Source organism: Adiantum capillus-veneris, chromosome 9, assembly GCF_014529385.1.
Source record: "Adiantum capillus-veneris isolate H3 chromosome 9, ASM1452938v2, whole genome shotgun sequence".
Taxonomy (NCBI): domain Eukaryota; kingdom Viridiplantae; phylum Streptophyta; class Polypodiopsida; order Polypodiales; family Pteridaceae; genus Adiantum; species Adiantum capillus-veneris.
In genome coordinates this window covers 24410559-24427668 of record NC_140939.1, presented here as the reverse complement: position 1 = coordinate 24427668, position 17110 = coordinate 24410559, and the positions used below count along the sequence as shown (strand labels likewise).

The window sequence follows — 17110 nt, the reverse complement described above, 5'->3', positions numbered from 1 at the left end:
ACATTTCTCACATCGAGAGTCCCAATAAATAGACAATCCTTTTCTAAATGATGGCTTGCCAAAAAAAGGACTATGTGGTGGGGTGATTTATTTTTGCCAAGTGCAAAGTGATGATGAGTTCTTGATATATAGGAATTTCTCTTCACTCAACTGTATCATCACTTTGAGTTGGCTTTGATATGAAGTGATTGCTAACATTAGTTTCTACGACCTCTTCGTGTGAGGCCCTCTTTTTTAGAGCTGGTGGAGAGGTCGCCTCTCTAGGCCCTGCATGGGGCATCAACGACGGCTTTGGTACTACATGAATCTGCTGTTGTGTGGGAGTTGGGCCAAAGGGAGATGATTGTGGCAGTGGGGCAGAGCCTGCTCGTCTAGTGGCAACTTTCAGCCTCTTTGCCTCAAGGTATGTGGATGCTTGGTGTATTCGGACATTTAGTTCAGTGATTTCTCGTTGGTCGCTTCTACTGGTATGATTGGTTTCATGTCCCATCCAGGCTGGTGATGGGGACCTTGGGCCCCGCCCTGTCTTCGATTAATATTGGTGGCTTTACTTTGAGGGAAGAGCTTACATGTGGCAGGTGGGAGCTCCTCCGTGGCAACTGAAGGTTTGTTGTGGCTTACTCCTTTTTTCTTGGGTAAAGGCTCCCTGTACAGGCCTGTGTCTTGTTGGCTTTTGCTTTCGGGTTGGGGGGACTCCTTGTAAAGGCTCGCGGAGTTTGTCTTTGGATGTTAGTTGGATATGGTGTGCTTTAATTTTTTTGAACTCCATGGCTGGTTACCTTGATTATCTAAGATCGATTTAGTGAAAGGGCCACGGTTAGCTATGCCATGTGGCCACACGCGATTCGGCTGCTACATATGAGAGAATATGAGAGAGAGAGAGAGAGAGAGAGAGGAGAGTGAACAAAGCATGGCATAAAGAGATCGAAAACGAAGTGGCCAGCCGACATGGTAGCAACTTATATATAGCAGTGTAGCAGCGTTGTTATACTCCTCGTCTAGCGGGGAGAGAGAGAGAGAGAGAGAGAGAGAGAGAGAGCAATTGACGCAGACAGAGAATTGACGCAGCACTTGGTATTGGCGCAGCACTTGCAGAGCATAGGGTAATATTATCTTTCCATGATAACTCTCGTGCTTTTCTTATTGATATAATTAGCATTCGTTCATTGGTCTGCCTGAGGGAGGCGGCATGTTTGAGTTCTCATGGAAGCTCGACGTCAAGCTTGGAATTCGTAGAAAGCCTTGATTGGTTCGTGCAGAGAAAATCCTGCTTGAGGTGCAGGTAGATCTCGTTCAGCATCTTACTATTTTGTCTACTGTCGGCCAGCGCTGCTTTTGGATGTAGCGACTGCATCGAATGCCGAGATTTGCAGAGAAGCTAGCCAGATTTCTTGATAAATCATGAGCGTATATCAGCCAGCGCTTCTGACAACTTCTTGCATGCGCCAGATGTGTGTAGAATGCCGCGTAGAAGTCTTAGGATCACAAGTCTTAGGAGCCCAGCGTGAACTCTGCATGGCCACAAGCGGCCAGTCCACCCAGGCAAGAGTGCTCAGCGTCTGCCTTGGGCAGTGTACAGAACCTTGCTATTGAGCATGCAACGTAGTAGTGCATGGAACGTTGTGGTAGCGAGTGTACGTCCTGCTATCATCTCCCTTCTTTCCTGGGCTCACTGCAAAAGAGAGAGAGAGAGAGAGAGAGAGAGAGAGAGAGAGAGAGAGCGAGCTGTACGCTACTCCCCAAGTCCTCTTTCCTCCATCCTATTCGGCTTTGCTGTTGTTAGAAGGAAACTATCAAAGGCGAGATACTGTCAAGTTGGAGAGAGAGAGAGAGAGAGAGAGTACATGTGCTTCTTGAGGAGACTACAGTTTCAAAGGTGGCAGCCCAAGCATCTCTTTTGGTGAGAAAGTCTGACTTGAGGTTGAAGAGCTTCTTAACTGTTGTTGGGATAGAAGCTGTGCGCTTTTGTTTCACTACATGCCAGAGAGAGAGAGAGAGAGAACATTCCTGGGCTCACTGCAGACGAGAGAAAGATAGACTGCGTGCTTTAGCTCACTTGAGGCCGGAGAGAGAGAACTGTGCACACACACACACAGAGAGAGAGAGAGAGAGAGAGAGAGAGAGAGAGAGAGAGAGAGAGAGGCAATCGAGGTACTTCTGCCATCGCCATTGGAAACGGCGTCTCTTGGAATCCACTGATTTCGGGCACAACAGGAGCAGGGACAAAAAGCTTTAGGCTGTTTTCAGCAGATGCAAAGTGATGGCCTTTGTCCAGATGAAATCACCTATGCGTGCATCTTGAAGACATGGAGGGCCAGGTAGCTCTGTGCTGTTTTCATAGGCTGTTTTCAGCAGATGCAAAGTGATGGCCTTTGTCCATATGAAATCACCTATGCGTGCATCTTGAAGGCATGGAGGGCCAGGTAGCTTTGCGTTGTTTTCAGAGATGCAAAGAGAGAAAATGCAATCACCTACACGTGCAACTTGAAGGCATGTGGTGTCTGCAAAAGAGTTCACGATGATATTGTTATTCAGAGGTTGTTGACAAAAAACTTGGTGCTTGGCACTGCCTTGTCTATGTGTGGTCGATATGTATGCCAAATGTGGTGCACTTCAAAAAGCATAGAAAGTGCTTGAGGAGCTTCCTATCCGGAACATCTTCTCTTGGAGTGCATTGATTGCGGGGTATGCAGGAGGTAAAGAGAGAAAATGCAATCACCTACACATGCAGCTTGAAGGCATCTCGCATCATGCAAGATGTTGGTGTCGGCAAAAGAGTTCACGATGATGTTGTTATTCAGAGGTTGTTGACAAAAAACTTGGTGCTTGGCACTGCCTTGTCTATGTGTGATCGATATGTATGCCAAATGTGGTGCACTTCAAAAAGCATAGAAAGTTCTTGAGGAGCTTCCTATCCGGAACGTCTTCTCTTGGAGTGCATTGATTGCGGGATATGCACAGCAGGAGCAGGGCCATAAATCTTACCAATGCAACAACAGCAGGATACATTTGCGATAGTAAATAACACATACTTAGCCAGCACATTAATCAGTATGTATATCAAGCAGTATGTATATCAAGCGTGGTCTACTTGTTCGAGCGTAACAAGTCCTTGACGAGCTGTTGTGCTTCAAAACTGCTTGATATGTAGTTCATGATGATATTGTTATTCAGGGGTCGTTGACAAAAAACTTCGTGCTTGGCATTGCCTTGCCTTTGTGTGGTTGATATGTATGCCAAATGTGGTACACTTCAAAAAGCACAGAGAGTTCTTGAGAATCTTCCTATCCGCAACGTCGTCTCGTGGAGTGCATTGATTGCTGGATATCCACACCAGGAGCAGGGCCAGAAATCTTACCAAGGTAGCAGCAGCAGCAGCAAAATACATTTGCGATAGTAAATAACACATACTAAGCCAACACATTAATTAGTATGTATATCAAGCTTGGTCTACTTGTCCGAGCGTAATAAGTCCTTGATGAGCTGTTGTGCTTGGCACTGCTTGATATGTATGCCAAATGTGGTGGATTCAGTAGCACTTTGAGGAGCTTACTGTTTGAAATGACGTCTCTTGGAATGCACTGATTGCGGGATACCCACAACAGGAGCAGGGACGAAAAAGCTATAGGCTATTTTCAACAGATGCAAAGTGATCGCCTTTGTCTAGATGAAATCACCTACATCTGCATCTTGAAGGCATGCAGAGCCATGTAGCTCTGCCAGGCTATTTTCAACAAATGCAATTGTTATTTAGGGGCTGTTAACAAAAAACTTCGTCCTTTCCATTGCCTTGCCTGTGTGTGATCGATATGTATGCCGAATGTGGTGCACTTCAAAAATCACAGAAAGTGCTTGAGGAGCTTCCTGTCCGGAACGTTGTCACTTGGAATGCATTGATTGCAGGATATGCACAACAGGAGCAAGGCTATAAATCTTACGAAGACAACATGCCAGAATGCTTACCAAGGTAGCAGGACGCATTTGCGATAGTGGGTTACTTGAAAATAACACATACTTAGCCAACATGTTAGTCAGTATGTATGTCAAGCGTGGTCTACTTGTCCGAGCGCAACAAGTCCTTGACAAGCTGTTGTGCTCGGCACTGCTCGATATGTATCGATATGTATGCCAAATGGGGTGCACTTCAAAAGCACCTTGAGGAGCTTACTATTTGAAATGACGTCTCTTGGAAAATGTAATGATTGCGTAATACCCACAACAAAAGCATTCCAACAAAAATCTCTAGGATGTTTTCAACAAATGCAAGTGATGGCCTTTGTCCAGATGTAATCACTTACGCGTGCATCTTGAAGGCATGCAGAGCCAGGTAGCTTTGGGCTGTTTTCAGCAGATGCAGAGATATCAATTTGCAATCACCTACACGTGCATCTTGAAGGCATCTCACATCATGCAAGATGGGCAAAAGAGTTCACAGTGATATTGTTATTCAGGGGATGTTGACAGAAAACTTTGTGCTTGGCACTGTCTTGGTTGACATGTATTCCAAATGTGGTGTACTTTATAAAGCACAAAAAGTGCTTGCTAACTGGAATGTACTCTATTGGAATGCACTGATTGCGAGATATGCTCAACAAAGGTAGGGCCAAGAAGCTTATGCAAAGAGAGGGCATCTATCCAAATGCAATCGCGTACTCTTGTATCTTCAAGGCATATGGCAAGATGCTGATATGGGCAAAGGAATTCACGATGATATTGTTAGCTAGGGGCTATAGAAAAGAAATGTTGTACTTGGCGCTGCCTTCGTTGACATGTATGCTCCTGTGATATACTTCATACATCACTCTTTGTATGCACACAGACACTCCACACAACCCCCCCCCTCCCCCCCGCGCGCGTGCACACACACACACACACACACTCAATTCTCTCTATGCAGCACTCGCTTCATTTTCACAGGGCTTAGCAATATCCTCTACACAAGCAAACATCAAGAGGAAGTGATCTCGCTTAAAGACTATGCTAAGAACAAGGGTTTGTACCAAGGCGGCATGATACATGCTGATATTTGCGATAGTGGGTTACTTGAAAATAACACATACTTAGCCAACACGTTAGTCTGTATGTATGTCAAGCGTGGTGGACATGTTTGAGCGCACCAAGTCCTTGACGAGCTTTGGACTGTTTTCAGCAGATGGGAAGCGAGCAAACACTATCACCCATCACCCACACGTGCATCAAGCTCTAGGCTGTTTTCAGTGGATGCAAAGCCATCCCTCTTCTGATGCAATCGCACGCACAACAGCAGCAAGGCCAAAATGCTCTAGGTTGTTTTTAGTGGATGCAAAGAAAGGACCTCTCCTAATGCAATCACACAAGCGTGCATCTTGAAGGCACGTGGCTCTATGCAAGATTCTCTTGAAAAGAAATATCGTACGGCATTGCGTTGGTCGATATGTGTGCCAAATGTGGTGCACTTCAGGAAGCACAAAAAGTGCTTGAGGAGCTTACTGTTTGGAATGGCGTGCACTGATTGTGGGATATGCACAACAGGAGCAGGATAAAAAGCTAGTGCTTAATGAGCTTCTTGTCCGAAACGTCGTCTCTTGGAATGCTCTATGCAAGATTTTGATATGGGCATAAAAATTCACACTGATATTGTTAGTCAGGGGTTGTTGAAAAAGATTTCATGCTTGACAATGCCTTGGTTGACATGTTTGGTAAATGTGGTGCACTTCAAACAACACCAAAACTTCTCAAAAAGCTTCCTGTCTGGAGTGTGGCCTCTTAGAACGCACTGATTGTAGGATTTTGCCCCACAAGGACAGGGTTGGAAAGATCTAGTTCGTGTGCAACATATGCAAAGCGATGGCCTCTCTCTTAATTGTGGGATTTTCTCCAAAAGGGTAGTAATAGAAAGCTCTAGGCTATTTTTAGCAGATGCAAAGCAAGGGCTCCTGGAGAAAGATGTCATGCTTGGTCGTGTTTTGATCGATATGTATGCCCGATGGGGTGTCCCAAAGACTACGACTTTGTATGTGTGTGTGTGTGTGTGTGTGTGTGTGTGTGTGTGTGTGTGAGCATACGGACAGAAAATAAGGCAGATTTAACATACCCATTAAACATACCTTGAAACCAAGTACATAAGAAGTAGCACAGGTAATGGTAGGCGTGATAGAAAAAGTGAATGCGACAATCAACATGTTTGCAGAAATCGCCATATGGATGCCGATGGTAGAACATATACTATTGAGAAGGTGGCGGAACAATGTAAGGAAGGCTTAGAAGCAGATCCATCCAAGATTGTGCGTTGATCCACACGACCAATAATAAAGGTAGACTTATATTCTGTATTTTTATTTCTTTTATGTGATCCCAAAAGTACTTAGATTGCATCATGTATACATTAAAGCAATGAATTTACCTCATTTTCATTCAAAATATTGTAGATGAAGGTGACAAGGGTTGAAGAATTTTTGTCATGCCCAACAAAAGGACATATGGTCAATACACAACGGCATGGCAAAGTGGAATGATACATGTCTTCATAAAACATCGGTAATGACTGCTTCCTCATAAAGCTAGTATTTTCACAATAAGAAAGTCTCTCCAACACTAGAGGAGAATCATAAGTCTCCCTTCAACACTGAAGGAAATAAAAGTGGCGGGGGAAGGACACGTTCCCTACGGTATTATTATAAATGTGGAGAATGGTGCCAACTCCACACCATATATATGTATGGTTTTTTCTTTTTTTTATGGACACAAGCATCGTAAATGCACGAAATGCATCTCTCTCTGTTCTAATTATAATGTGCAAATTTTTATATCCACACATCTTTTACTGCAAAATCTCATTTGTGATGCGAGGTCATAGAGTTTTTGGCGAAAGCTTCGAGGAGAGATGCTATGGAGATTTTTGAATAAGAGACAATAGGAGGTGAAAGGTACAACATTGCTCCTCTCGTTTAATTCACACCATTTTCACAACAAATCAATCAAGGCATACTAGTTGTAAGCATGGAAGATGTATTGGTTTTTCTTTTCTTAATTTTATTTCAACTCATTCAAATGAGTAAGTATTGCCAAAAAAAAAAAAAAGCATGATGAGTTTGGTTTAAGAAACCCTTTTCTTAGTGAAAAACGATTATGAGATTGAAGAAATCATAATCTCTCTCTGTTCGTGGCCTGGCGAGCTAGCAGACCTTCAACGTGTACCTTCAAATGCAGAAGAAGTGGTGTTGTTGGCTCTGTAAAGCGGCATTCGCCAGCGCTCTATGTAGGCTTTGACGTGCCATGGAAAGTGTGCGACAGGCGAAATCCCTGTTACGCTTCTCATGTATCTATGGAAGGTTTGCTTCAGAAACCGCCTCTTGCGGTTGGTCTTGACTTAGGTAAGCCTTGTCTCTATTTTCTTCTCTACTAGCAAGGGTGCTTGAACTCACCAGTTGAATAAAGGACCCTTTCTGGTTTCCACAGATAGTAAGAGTTTGCCCTTTCTTGCCTCACAGAGCAGCCCAGTGTTTCCACAATTGCATGCTGGTTATCTCCTCTGGTTTGATGATCGGTGCAACCTAGATGAGGATGTAAGTGGCCGAAGACTGCTGTTCGCTGATTCAGAAGATGGAAAATGTGTGCAAAAGAAAACATTTACCAATGCCGAAGCTTTTTGTGTGGAGCAGAGAAAGACACAAATGAGGGAAGCAGGAGCACAAACCTACTGCCAATCAGTGGAAGACGAGAAGGAGGAGGATGATAATGATGATTGTAAGGCTTCTTCTCAAGAGCCCCTTGCCATGGTTGCATCACTGGGTGATTGTGCCAGGCAGAAGGATCTCCTTAGAGGAAGCAAGCTACATACTGAGATTGTGGAAACGGGGTTTCTCGAGGATAATGTTTTTGTCGGTAGTGCACTACTTAATATGTATGCTAAATGCGGGGAGATCAGGAAAGCTCAGGAAGTTTTTAACAAGCTTCTAGTGCGGAGTGTGGTTTCATGGAACACGCTGATCACAGGATATACCCAGCTAGGATACAGTGACAAAGCTCTTTCCTCTTTTGAACAAATGCGACAAGAGGGTTTTCCCCCAGATGCAGTCACTTTTACTTGTATATTAAAAGCTTGTGGCAGTGTACAAGAGGTTGACATGGGCAGTGAAATTCATGCTCAGGTTCTCAGAGACGGGTTGTTGGAGAGAAATGTTGTAGTTGCCAATGCGCTAATGGACATGTATGCTAAGTGTGGACTCCTTGGAAATGCACAAGCTGTGTTTGATGACCTTCCAGCTCATGACTTAGTCTCGTGGAATGTCCTTATTCTTGGATATGCCCAAAATGGGTATGTTGAGGAGGCATTAAATTCTTTTGAATGCATGAAGGCCCAAGGATTTCAACCAGATGTATTCACATTTGTCTGCATATTGAAAGCATGTGCTAGCATAGGAAATGTAGCAATGGGCCAAAAAGTACATGGTGAGCTCATTAGTGATGGACTAGAGGAAGGAAATATGGTCGTTGGCACTGCATTGGTACGCATTTATGCCAATTCTGGTATGCTTGCCGATGCACACGAAGTCTTTGATGGCCTTTCAGGGAAGGATGTTGTTGTGTGGACTGCATTAATCGAAGGATATGTACAACAGAAGCTTGTGGAGACCGCTTTCAGCTGTTTTGAGCAAATGAAGCAGGAAGGGATCTCTCCGGACATAGTATTGTTTGCTTGCATTTTGAAAGCGTGCGGTAGTGTTGGAGACACATACAGGGGTCAGGAAATGCATTTAGAGATTGTTATAACTGATCTGCCAGATGAGAATGTGATTACCGGCATTGCACTGCTACATATGTATGCTGACTGCGGCATGCTTGTTGAGACACAAGAAGTGTTTGATGAGTTGCCAGTGCGGAGCGTGACCTCCTGGACTGCATTGATCGCAATACATGCTCAACATGGCCTTGGCGAGGAAGTGTTAAATTGTTTAAAGCAAATGCAACTAGAAGGCTTCCTTCCAGATGAAGTGACTTTTGCTTGCATCCTCAAAGCTTGTAGTGGCTTGTCAGCACTAGAAAAGGGCCAAGAAATACATGCTGAGATTGTCAAAAGGGGCCTTTTTAACGTAGATACTGCAATTTCCAGTGCTTTGGTAGATATGTATGCCAAATGTGGGCTGCTTATAGATGCAGAAGATGTGTTTGACGGTCTTCTCGAACCAGATGTCGTCTCATGGAGTGCACTTGTCTCTGGGTATGCCCAACATGGGCATGGTAAGAAGGCTTTAACCTGTTTTCAAGAAATGAAGGGTGAGGGATTTTCACCGAATGCTGTCACCTTTGCGTCCATTCTGAAAGCTTGTGGGACCATCAATGCTGCACGTCAAGGACAAGATATTCATGCGGAGGTCATAACAGTTGGATGCTTGGAGGAGGACACGGTTGTTGGTGCTGCTTTAGTGGATATGTACGGGAAATGTGGAATGCTGGATGAAGCGCAAGAAGTGTTTGAGAGGCTCACTGTTTGGGATGTTTTCTCTTGGAGTGCACTTATCTCTGGTTATGCACAGAGTCGTGGTGAGGAGGCTTTAGGTTGCTTAGGACAAATGGAACTGGAGGGCTTCTATCGAAACGCAATCACCTTCCTCAGCACCTTGAAAGCCTGTGGCAGTATTGGAGCTGCAAGTAAGGGCCATAGGCTGCATTCTGAAATTATGAAACAAGGGTTGCTAGAAGAAAATATATTCATCGGCACCGCACTGGTAGACATGTATGCTAATTTTGGAATGATTGCAGAAGCAAAACTAGTTTTCGACAGTTTGCCCGTGCAAGATCTAGTCACTTGGAACACTCTTATTGCAGGATATGTTCTGCTTGGAAATGATGAACTTGCCTTGAAAAGCTACACCAAATTATTGGGAGGTGGCAAAAAGCCAGATGCTGTTACATTTACGCTGATGCTGAACTCATGCAGTAATACAGGTTTATTGGATAAGGGCCAAGTATATTTTGAGACAATTAGTGCAAGCTTCGGTATCATGCCAACGTCAGAGCACTGCGCCTGCATTGTTGATCTTGTGGGCCGTGCAGGATGCTTGGACTATGCATTAGCAATGATGAAGGAGATACCAATCTTGGCCGACCCTTCTATATGGCATAGTGTGCTTGCTGCGTGTCAGAAGAGGGGAGATGTGCACCTCGCACGATGGGCATTTGAGCATGCAGCACAGATGGATGAAAGAGATGGTGCAGTCTTTGTTTCAATGTGTAACATTTTATATAGCTCCTACTAAGGAAAAAGGAGCAGGTGGGATTGTACGCATTGGATGAAAAAAGCATGCATGACTAAATTCTTGTGGAAGCTCAAAAATAGCCGAGGCTGACTTGTAGATTGGCAATGGCTAATGTACATTAGAAGAAGCTTAGAAAAATGTGACTATATCAAATATGAAACATTTGAAGACCAACAAGAGCTTGTGTATAATCTAGAGTAGCATTCCTAATTCCATAGTGATGTCAATGCTACCATTGAGAAAGCTCCTTGTACACACTACAACTGGTATTAGAGTGAAATTCATCACGTTTGAATTGAAATCCTCCAATTAGAGTAGCAGTTTGAGGGAGTCTATTATTTTAGAATATCTGTCTGCGATGAGTCTCTGGTTTGCACATTTAACCTGTAAATCAGGCTTTGATTGCGTATTTGTTGCATATGGAAAGGTGCGTAGAGCACAATGTGGATGTAGAGTTAAGGTGGAGTCCATGCTAGGGCAGTAGGCTACACAGGATTTGAAGCCATGGATAGCAACAGGGGTTTGTAGCCCGGCACGAGAATCTTACGCCATGTCACACTTTTACCTAGTGCTAGTTGTAGTGTAACATGAAAACTGTGCTCCAATCGTTGCAGGGTGACATGAAAACTTGTTTCGTCCTCTCATTTTGTAATAGGTGAAACGTTTAGAAACAGGTTGACAAACGGGTTTCAGGAGATGTCATTGGGTGCAAAAGAAACTTGCAAAAAACCTCAGCAAGCGAACCTGTTACAACTTACCCGACGGGTACAATGGGATTTGCGACAGACGTTGGCACTGTGTGTGTGTGTGTGAGAGAGAGAGAGAGAGAGAGAGAGAGAGGGAGAGAGAGAAGAAGAGAGTATAGGAGAAAAATAAAGCAAACCTTTGGGGTGCTTTGTTGTAGAAGGGTTGAAACTGCCTCGGGATACACTCTCCATTTCGTCAAAAGGCAATGCCAACAAATCCAACACTGGGAACTAACGAACAACTATTGCGTTGTTTTTTCACGTGCTGTGAGGGTGTCCAATTCTCTCTCTCTCTCTCTCTCTCTCTCTCTCTCTCTCTATCTGTCACACACACACACACACACTCGCGCGCGCACACTATTTCAATTTTGATTTTCACAAGAAATTTCACACTTTGCCCAATTTGTCTCTATCTTTGAATCTTCAAATTTGCCCAAATCGCCCAATCTCTCCTCTTTGGTCAATTTTCCCAATTGCTCAATTTCATCCAATTTTGCTAATCACCATGCCTCCGAGGAGTACGGATCAATGTAGTGCATGGGTAGATTCATTCTTAATTGTGAAATATGGGACCTTCGGCACTAAATGTGTCGTTTGCAAGTACTGTGGAGATACTTTGTATGGAGCCTTTAGTCATGTGAAAGCACACTACACTTGGAAGAAATCAAAAGGTAGGCATGGTTGCTCTCGGGTACTAGAAGACGTATTCTTTGCACAGGGTGGTATTTCTTCCTTCCAAATTTGAGGAGATACGAGCACTTTTGCAACTTCCTCTGCAATCAAATGAGATTGAAGTGAGAAGAGGCCAAGAAGGCAATAGAAGATGCCAAAGCAAGAGAGAATGTGAACATTGCAAGCAGATTAGCATCATCTTCAAGGCAGACCGCCATACAAGTGGAATCAAACACTCCTATCTCAACGTTGGAGTCATCATGACTCTACACTCCATCATTATCCGTAATACTCTTTCTATCTCAACTGAATTAAATTCTAACTGGGAAGAGGAAGCATCAACTTTACACTTGCTGCTAACTTTGGCGCAACTTGATGCTATCTATGCACTAAAGCTAAAAAAAGAGGTTCAAATTGTGGAAAGTTTGCTTCTGCGATCAATGCAACATCACATTCAATGTGGCTCACAACACCGCATATCAATGATTTTACCAGTCGCTTGTTGTAGTGGCCGCATTGGGTGTATCAGGAGTACATCTCATGAACTTCGAGTCATTGAGGATAACTCATTCAACCCATCAAGTAAATCAAATCGAAGATGAGCTAAAGGGTTTAAAAGCATATCCATAGCATTATATCGGATGGATGAAGTGATAGGGTATGTAGTTTTTTCATTACACTTTCTTGTGAATCTTGATTGTGTATAAACACTTATCTTAAGAAAGCTATGATTTTTAATTGTGATCATTTCAACGTTATAAAATATAGAAAAGATTGTATATGATTAATATTTTTGTCTCTGCATGTGCCACCACTACATTATTGTGTGTGATTGATCCTAGCTTAAGCATAAGAGGAGAGTGGATTTATAGCCATATAAAGCAAGCCATTGAATAAGCAAGGCCACAAAAAGAAAGCCATTGAAGAGGCAAGGCCACAAACTTTGTGGTTCAAGTAATCACAGACAATGGCTCAAGTTGTGCAAAGATGGGTGAGTTTGTAGAGCGCAATTATCCCACCATTTTTTGGATGCCAGGCACCTCTCATTTATAAGTGCAAGGAGAATCTTGTGAGACCCTCTCCCACCCGATTTGACTACTTTTTTCTTGTTCTTCAATGGTATGCTCTTTTTAAGTTTGATTCTAATATGTTCATAATGCATTTTTCCATCCTTTAAATTCTAACATGCCATGTAACTATATTCCAAGATGTCCCAAACCAAGGATGCATTGAGAAGGCTAGTGTGTAGTGAAGAGTGGTTGAGTTGGAAGGGTAGCCATACCGAGAAGAGGGAAGGCCTATCTCATAATACATCTTGGACTCCCAATTTTGGAATGAAGCTAATGCCTTGCAAAAGGAAATTTCACCTTTGTACTTCATTTTTCACCTCTTCGACAATTAGAGAAGTACCATGAGTCTCCTCTACCACTATACACTCAAGCTTAAAGCGAGCATGCTAAATCCAAGGTTTTGGAACCTTGAAGAAGGTAATCTAAAATGAGCTTTTATGTGTGTTTTATGGAAGCTTTTCAATTGTTGAAAAGTGCAACTTGTGAATACCATTCAATTCTTTTGCTTCTAGAATACAAGACTTCACACGCATTTGGGGATACAAGATGGGACTGGTTTATCAAGCCCATACATGTATTTTAGTGCTACACCCTATGCACAAGGGTGCTTTCACCCTCTTCGTTAAAACATTGAAGCTTAAAAATTTTAAAAACCCTCAATTTTTGTAGTATGTTCTCACAAGCAGCCCTCATATCCATTGAAAGGCATTCCAAAGCTTGGGAATTGAAGATTAACGAGCAATGGCGGTAATTTTAAAACTAATTGCCAAAAGAAGAATCAATATATGGAAATTTCTGTGAGAACCATTTGAATTTTTTGAAGTTTCATTTAGTTGATTAAAAAATGGTAAATTGTTTGTAAAAGCAAATTTTTTTAGTTTATTTCAAAATTATTGAATTGGCGAGAATACAACCTTTGTTTGGGAATAACCTATGTTTGGGATTAATTGGAAGCCCATCAGAAGCTGACAAGGACAACTTCTCAACACTAGCTCTCTATGCACCTGAACTTTCAATCTACCTACTGCCAATTTCAACCTCAACTATAGAACGGTTCATGTGTTGGTTGAACATCGGATTGCTATTCCACAATTAAGTATTTTGTTCATTGTCACCAAACTCCCACTGCCTTTGGCACCAAACAATGCCACAACACTCCTATCTACACCATTGGAGTTGCTCTTTTCATCAGAGATTGGTAAAATTGGGGGTGCTCAGCTATGTGGCACCATGTACGTCACTACCATTATTAGATGATATCATGCCGGTATAAGGTAGTATTCCACCATTAGATGGTACCATTGCACTATTAGATTGTTCAATTCTAGCATTAAATGATATCATGCCAATATGAAAGGATATCATAGCAAGTACAATATACTAGAATTCCACTCTGATATCATTTTGGTATTAGATGGTACCATATTGGTATTAAATGATAGCACACCAATATGAAATGATATCATACCAGAGTTAGAGTATATCTTAATGGTATGAAAGGATATCACACCGGTATGAAAAGATATCATATCGATATGAAAAGATATCACATCGATATGAAAAGATATTATATGGAGACTAAATGATATCACTTCGGTATTAGATGGTACCATATTTGTATGAAATGATATCATATCATTATAAATGGATATCATAGTGGATACTAAAAGCATCAGTATCATATCTTTAACACACCAAAGTTTATCACAATCATCTCACAAGATGAAAGTAGTCCACTTAAATTGTACTATGTTTTGTCCTTTGCTTAGACCTTGTCACCCACCTGCTTTCACTCGGAATTGCTTTGCCTTTGTTATTAGCATCGGCCCCACATGGGTTTGAGACAAGTATTTTTTTTTAAGTTTGTCATGTTCATCAACTTGACTCTAAAATTCAAATCACAAGCATAAATGAGTAAAAATAGCTACCTAGGTACTATGTACCACCTTGACTCTAAAAATGTCACATGTATTTGGGCATGCTATAGACATAGTTACATGTGCCTTTTGTGAGGTGAGTTGTGCTTGGGAAACTTTTTCTTGGAGTCTTTCAAGCAAACCTCCTAGAGAAAAGTCTCCATGTAAGTGGGTAAGGATGGCATCAAGGGCTACCTTTTCCTGGTACACAGATCTGTTGTTATTGTATGTGTTGTGCTATTGGCCTTTAAACACTCTACAAATCAATTTTGATATACTTTTGATTCTTCAACAACGAGCAATTCCCCAAGGTTAAGCAGGATTGCTTCACTGCTAAAAATAGTTGTGGCTCTATCACTACTCCTCTATAGTGCCAAATGGGAGAAACAGTTGTGGTTCTTTGAGATGGTAGATCGGGCTGTAACTTCTATTGCTCTATCTTACAGTCCAAGTGAACTGCATTGGTCACATTTTTCACAATTCATGTTGCAAACTCTACCTAGTTACAAGACCTGTTACCGTGGAATATACATGCCCATGTGCAAACTTCACTTCTATCAAGTGTTAGGGTAATTGCCAATGGTCGGCCGGACAGCCCATTAATCCGTTCACTAGCCCTTATTCATTTTATCCTAATAGTATAAGGAGCATATATAACTTTGAGCTCCACCCAATCTCTGTGTCTTGTCTCCTTCTTCTCCACATCAGACTCCTTGCTCGTGCACAATCTTAAAGTGGCTTGGGGGGGATACAATCAATATCCCTTTTGTGCGTACATGAGGTCCAAGGCAAGCTAAGGCTCTAGAACATAGCTCATATCAAGAAATAATTTCTACATTTTTTTCTTTTGGAGCTCTGTACTCAATACATTGTGGACTAGAGCAAATATTGGAGCTTGTATGAGCCTTGGAGTGTGTGAAAATAAGCAAGTAGCATTGAAAATCTTCAACACAAGCAATACAAGAGCACTGAGGCAAAGAAAGTGTTAAAAATTAAAACATTAGTTACTACAAAGAAGCTTTGTCATTAAAGCCTTTGGTGCAAGCAAGGAAGTATTAAAGCCTTTGGTGCAAGCAAGTTCAAGATAATATTATGCAAAACACTGAGCAAGCATGAAGGATACTCTGTTAGTAGCATTGTCTCGCCCTTATGAATCACCTCCCCACCTTCTTTGTCTCACACTCCCCCCCCACACACACACACTCCCAACAGCAAGCAGAAGGTATTGCACAACAAAGAGGGCAACACTTGGCAACGGTATTTTGGTCTTGAACACACACGAACAAAAGCCATATGAATTGGCATGGAACGAGTTCTTGATAGCCTGGAGGTGCTCACAGAGGGCAGAGGTGGAGCTAGAGGTAGTCAAAGGATCGGACTCGGCCACATACAGATTTAGAGATATGATTTCAGCATCAACATGCAATAGGAGTACCAGTTCATAGGGAGGCTACACATCCAACTTCCATGAATAGGCACGCACGCACACACACACACAAGAATGCATGCACACAATATTGCCTACGTAGATTTAAGCTTCTATTTGCATTGTCATATATTTTTTTAGACATATGCTTTTGCCTCATGTATGCCATGAGTGGTTTATAAGACCGAGTCTCTGATTTTGTGCATAGCCATAGATTGGTTTATCGGATTGCTTCTATAACTACAATTGAATACATGTTCACAGCTATAGGGATTGGCTATAGGTTTATATTGGTAGTTTTATATATTTATTTTCCTTTTTTCAAGTCCTATTATTCTATCACCTTCTATGAACCACAATGGATGGCATATATCCTATTTTGACCTTGTAAATTGGAGTCAACATAAACTTAGGACACCATGTCACTTGGCTCTTGCACACAAACTATGCTTCCTTTTGCATCCAACTTTCATACAAGTGCTCAAACACACTAAACCAAACACTCTTCTCAAGTCAAAAAGTGCTAAATTTTCTCATATTAGCTTTATTGAAAAAAATCATGTTTTTTTCTCATAGAGGCTGATGTTCAATTTTTTGAATCTTTCACTTGATTTTGTGCACTAACACACTCTTGTGCATGCAATCTATGCCCTCAAATCACAACTTGCAATGATGTGCTTCCCTTCTTGGACATTCACCGCACTTTGGGTTCAAAACCAAAATGATGGCCTCTCACTCAAGTTGGATCCAAAATGATAAGAGTACTCTTCTGCTTACCCTACTACTATGACAAAGAAAAATAACATAAAAACAACATTAAAAACAACTCAAATCAACAACTTACTACACAAAACTCTAAAATTTACCTTTTCTTGTATTTTTTAGCCTAGTGCAAACTTTGCTGCTCTTATAACCAACGAAGGTACTCACCAAGATTCACCCTTACTCTCAACACCCTACTCTATCTCTTTATCATTCCTTATGGCAAGAAACTCACCTCAAAAATCACAAAGATCAAGGATATATCAATCTCTACTCCTAA

At 42.0% G+C, this 17110-nt stretch overlaps 1 protein-coding gene across 2 annotated transcripts; it reads left to right on the top strand.

Moving 5' to 3' along the window:
- Positions 1 to 969: 969 nt before the first annotated feature.
- Positions 970 to 10555, top strand: LOC147450238 (pentatricopeptide repeat-containing protein At4g13650-like). 2 transcript variants are annotated; one of them, XM_086519515.1, is made up of 6 exons: positions 970 to 1103; positions 6170 to 6293; positions 6408 to 6516; positions 6836 to 6905; positions 7162 to 7352; positions 7438 to 10555. In XM_086519515.1, the coding sequence occupies exons 5-6, from the start codon at positions 7304 to 7306 to the stop codon at positions 10236 to 10238; spliced, it is 2850 nt and encodes a 949-aa protein (XP_086375641.1). In that variant the 5' UTR covers positions 970 to 1103; positions 6170 to 6293; positions 6408 to 6516; positions 6836 to 6905; positions 7162 to 7303; the 3' UTR covers positions 10239 to 10555. The 2 variants fall into 2 exon arrangements, with proteins under 2 accessions (XP_086375641.1, XP_086375642.1); XM_086519516.1 differs by lacking the exons at positions 970 to 1103; positions 6170 to 6293; positions 6408 to 6516; positions 6836 to 6905 and having other exon boundaries at positions 7112 to 7352; positions 7470 to 10555.
- The last annotated feature ends 6555 nt before the right edge of the window (positions 10556 to 17110 follow it).

Bases quoted from the DNA above. Each gene is read 5' to 3' on its own strand.
- LOC147450238 (XM_086519515.1), top strand. From the start codon at position 7,304: ATGGAAGGTTTGCTTCAGAAACCGCCTCTTGCGGTTGGTCTTGACTTA. The intron at 7,353-7,437 runs GTAAGCCTTGTC...TGGTTTCCACAG, and splicing joins TGCGGTTGGTCTTGACTTAG to ATAGTAAGAGTTTGCCCTTT.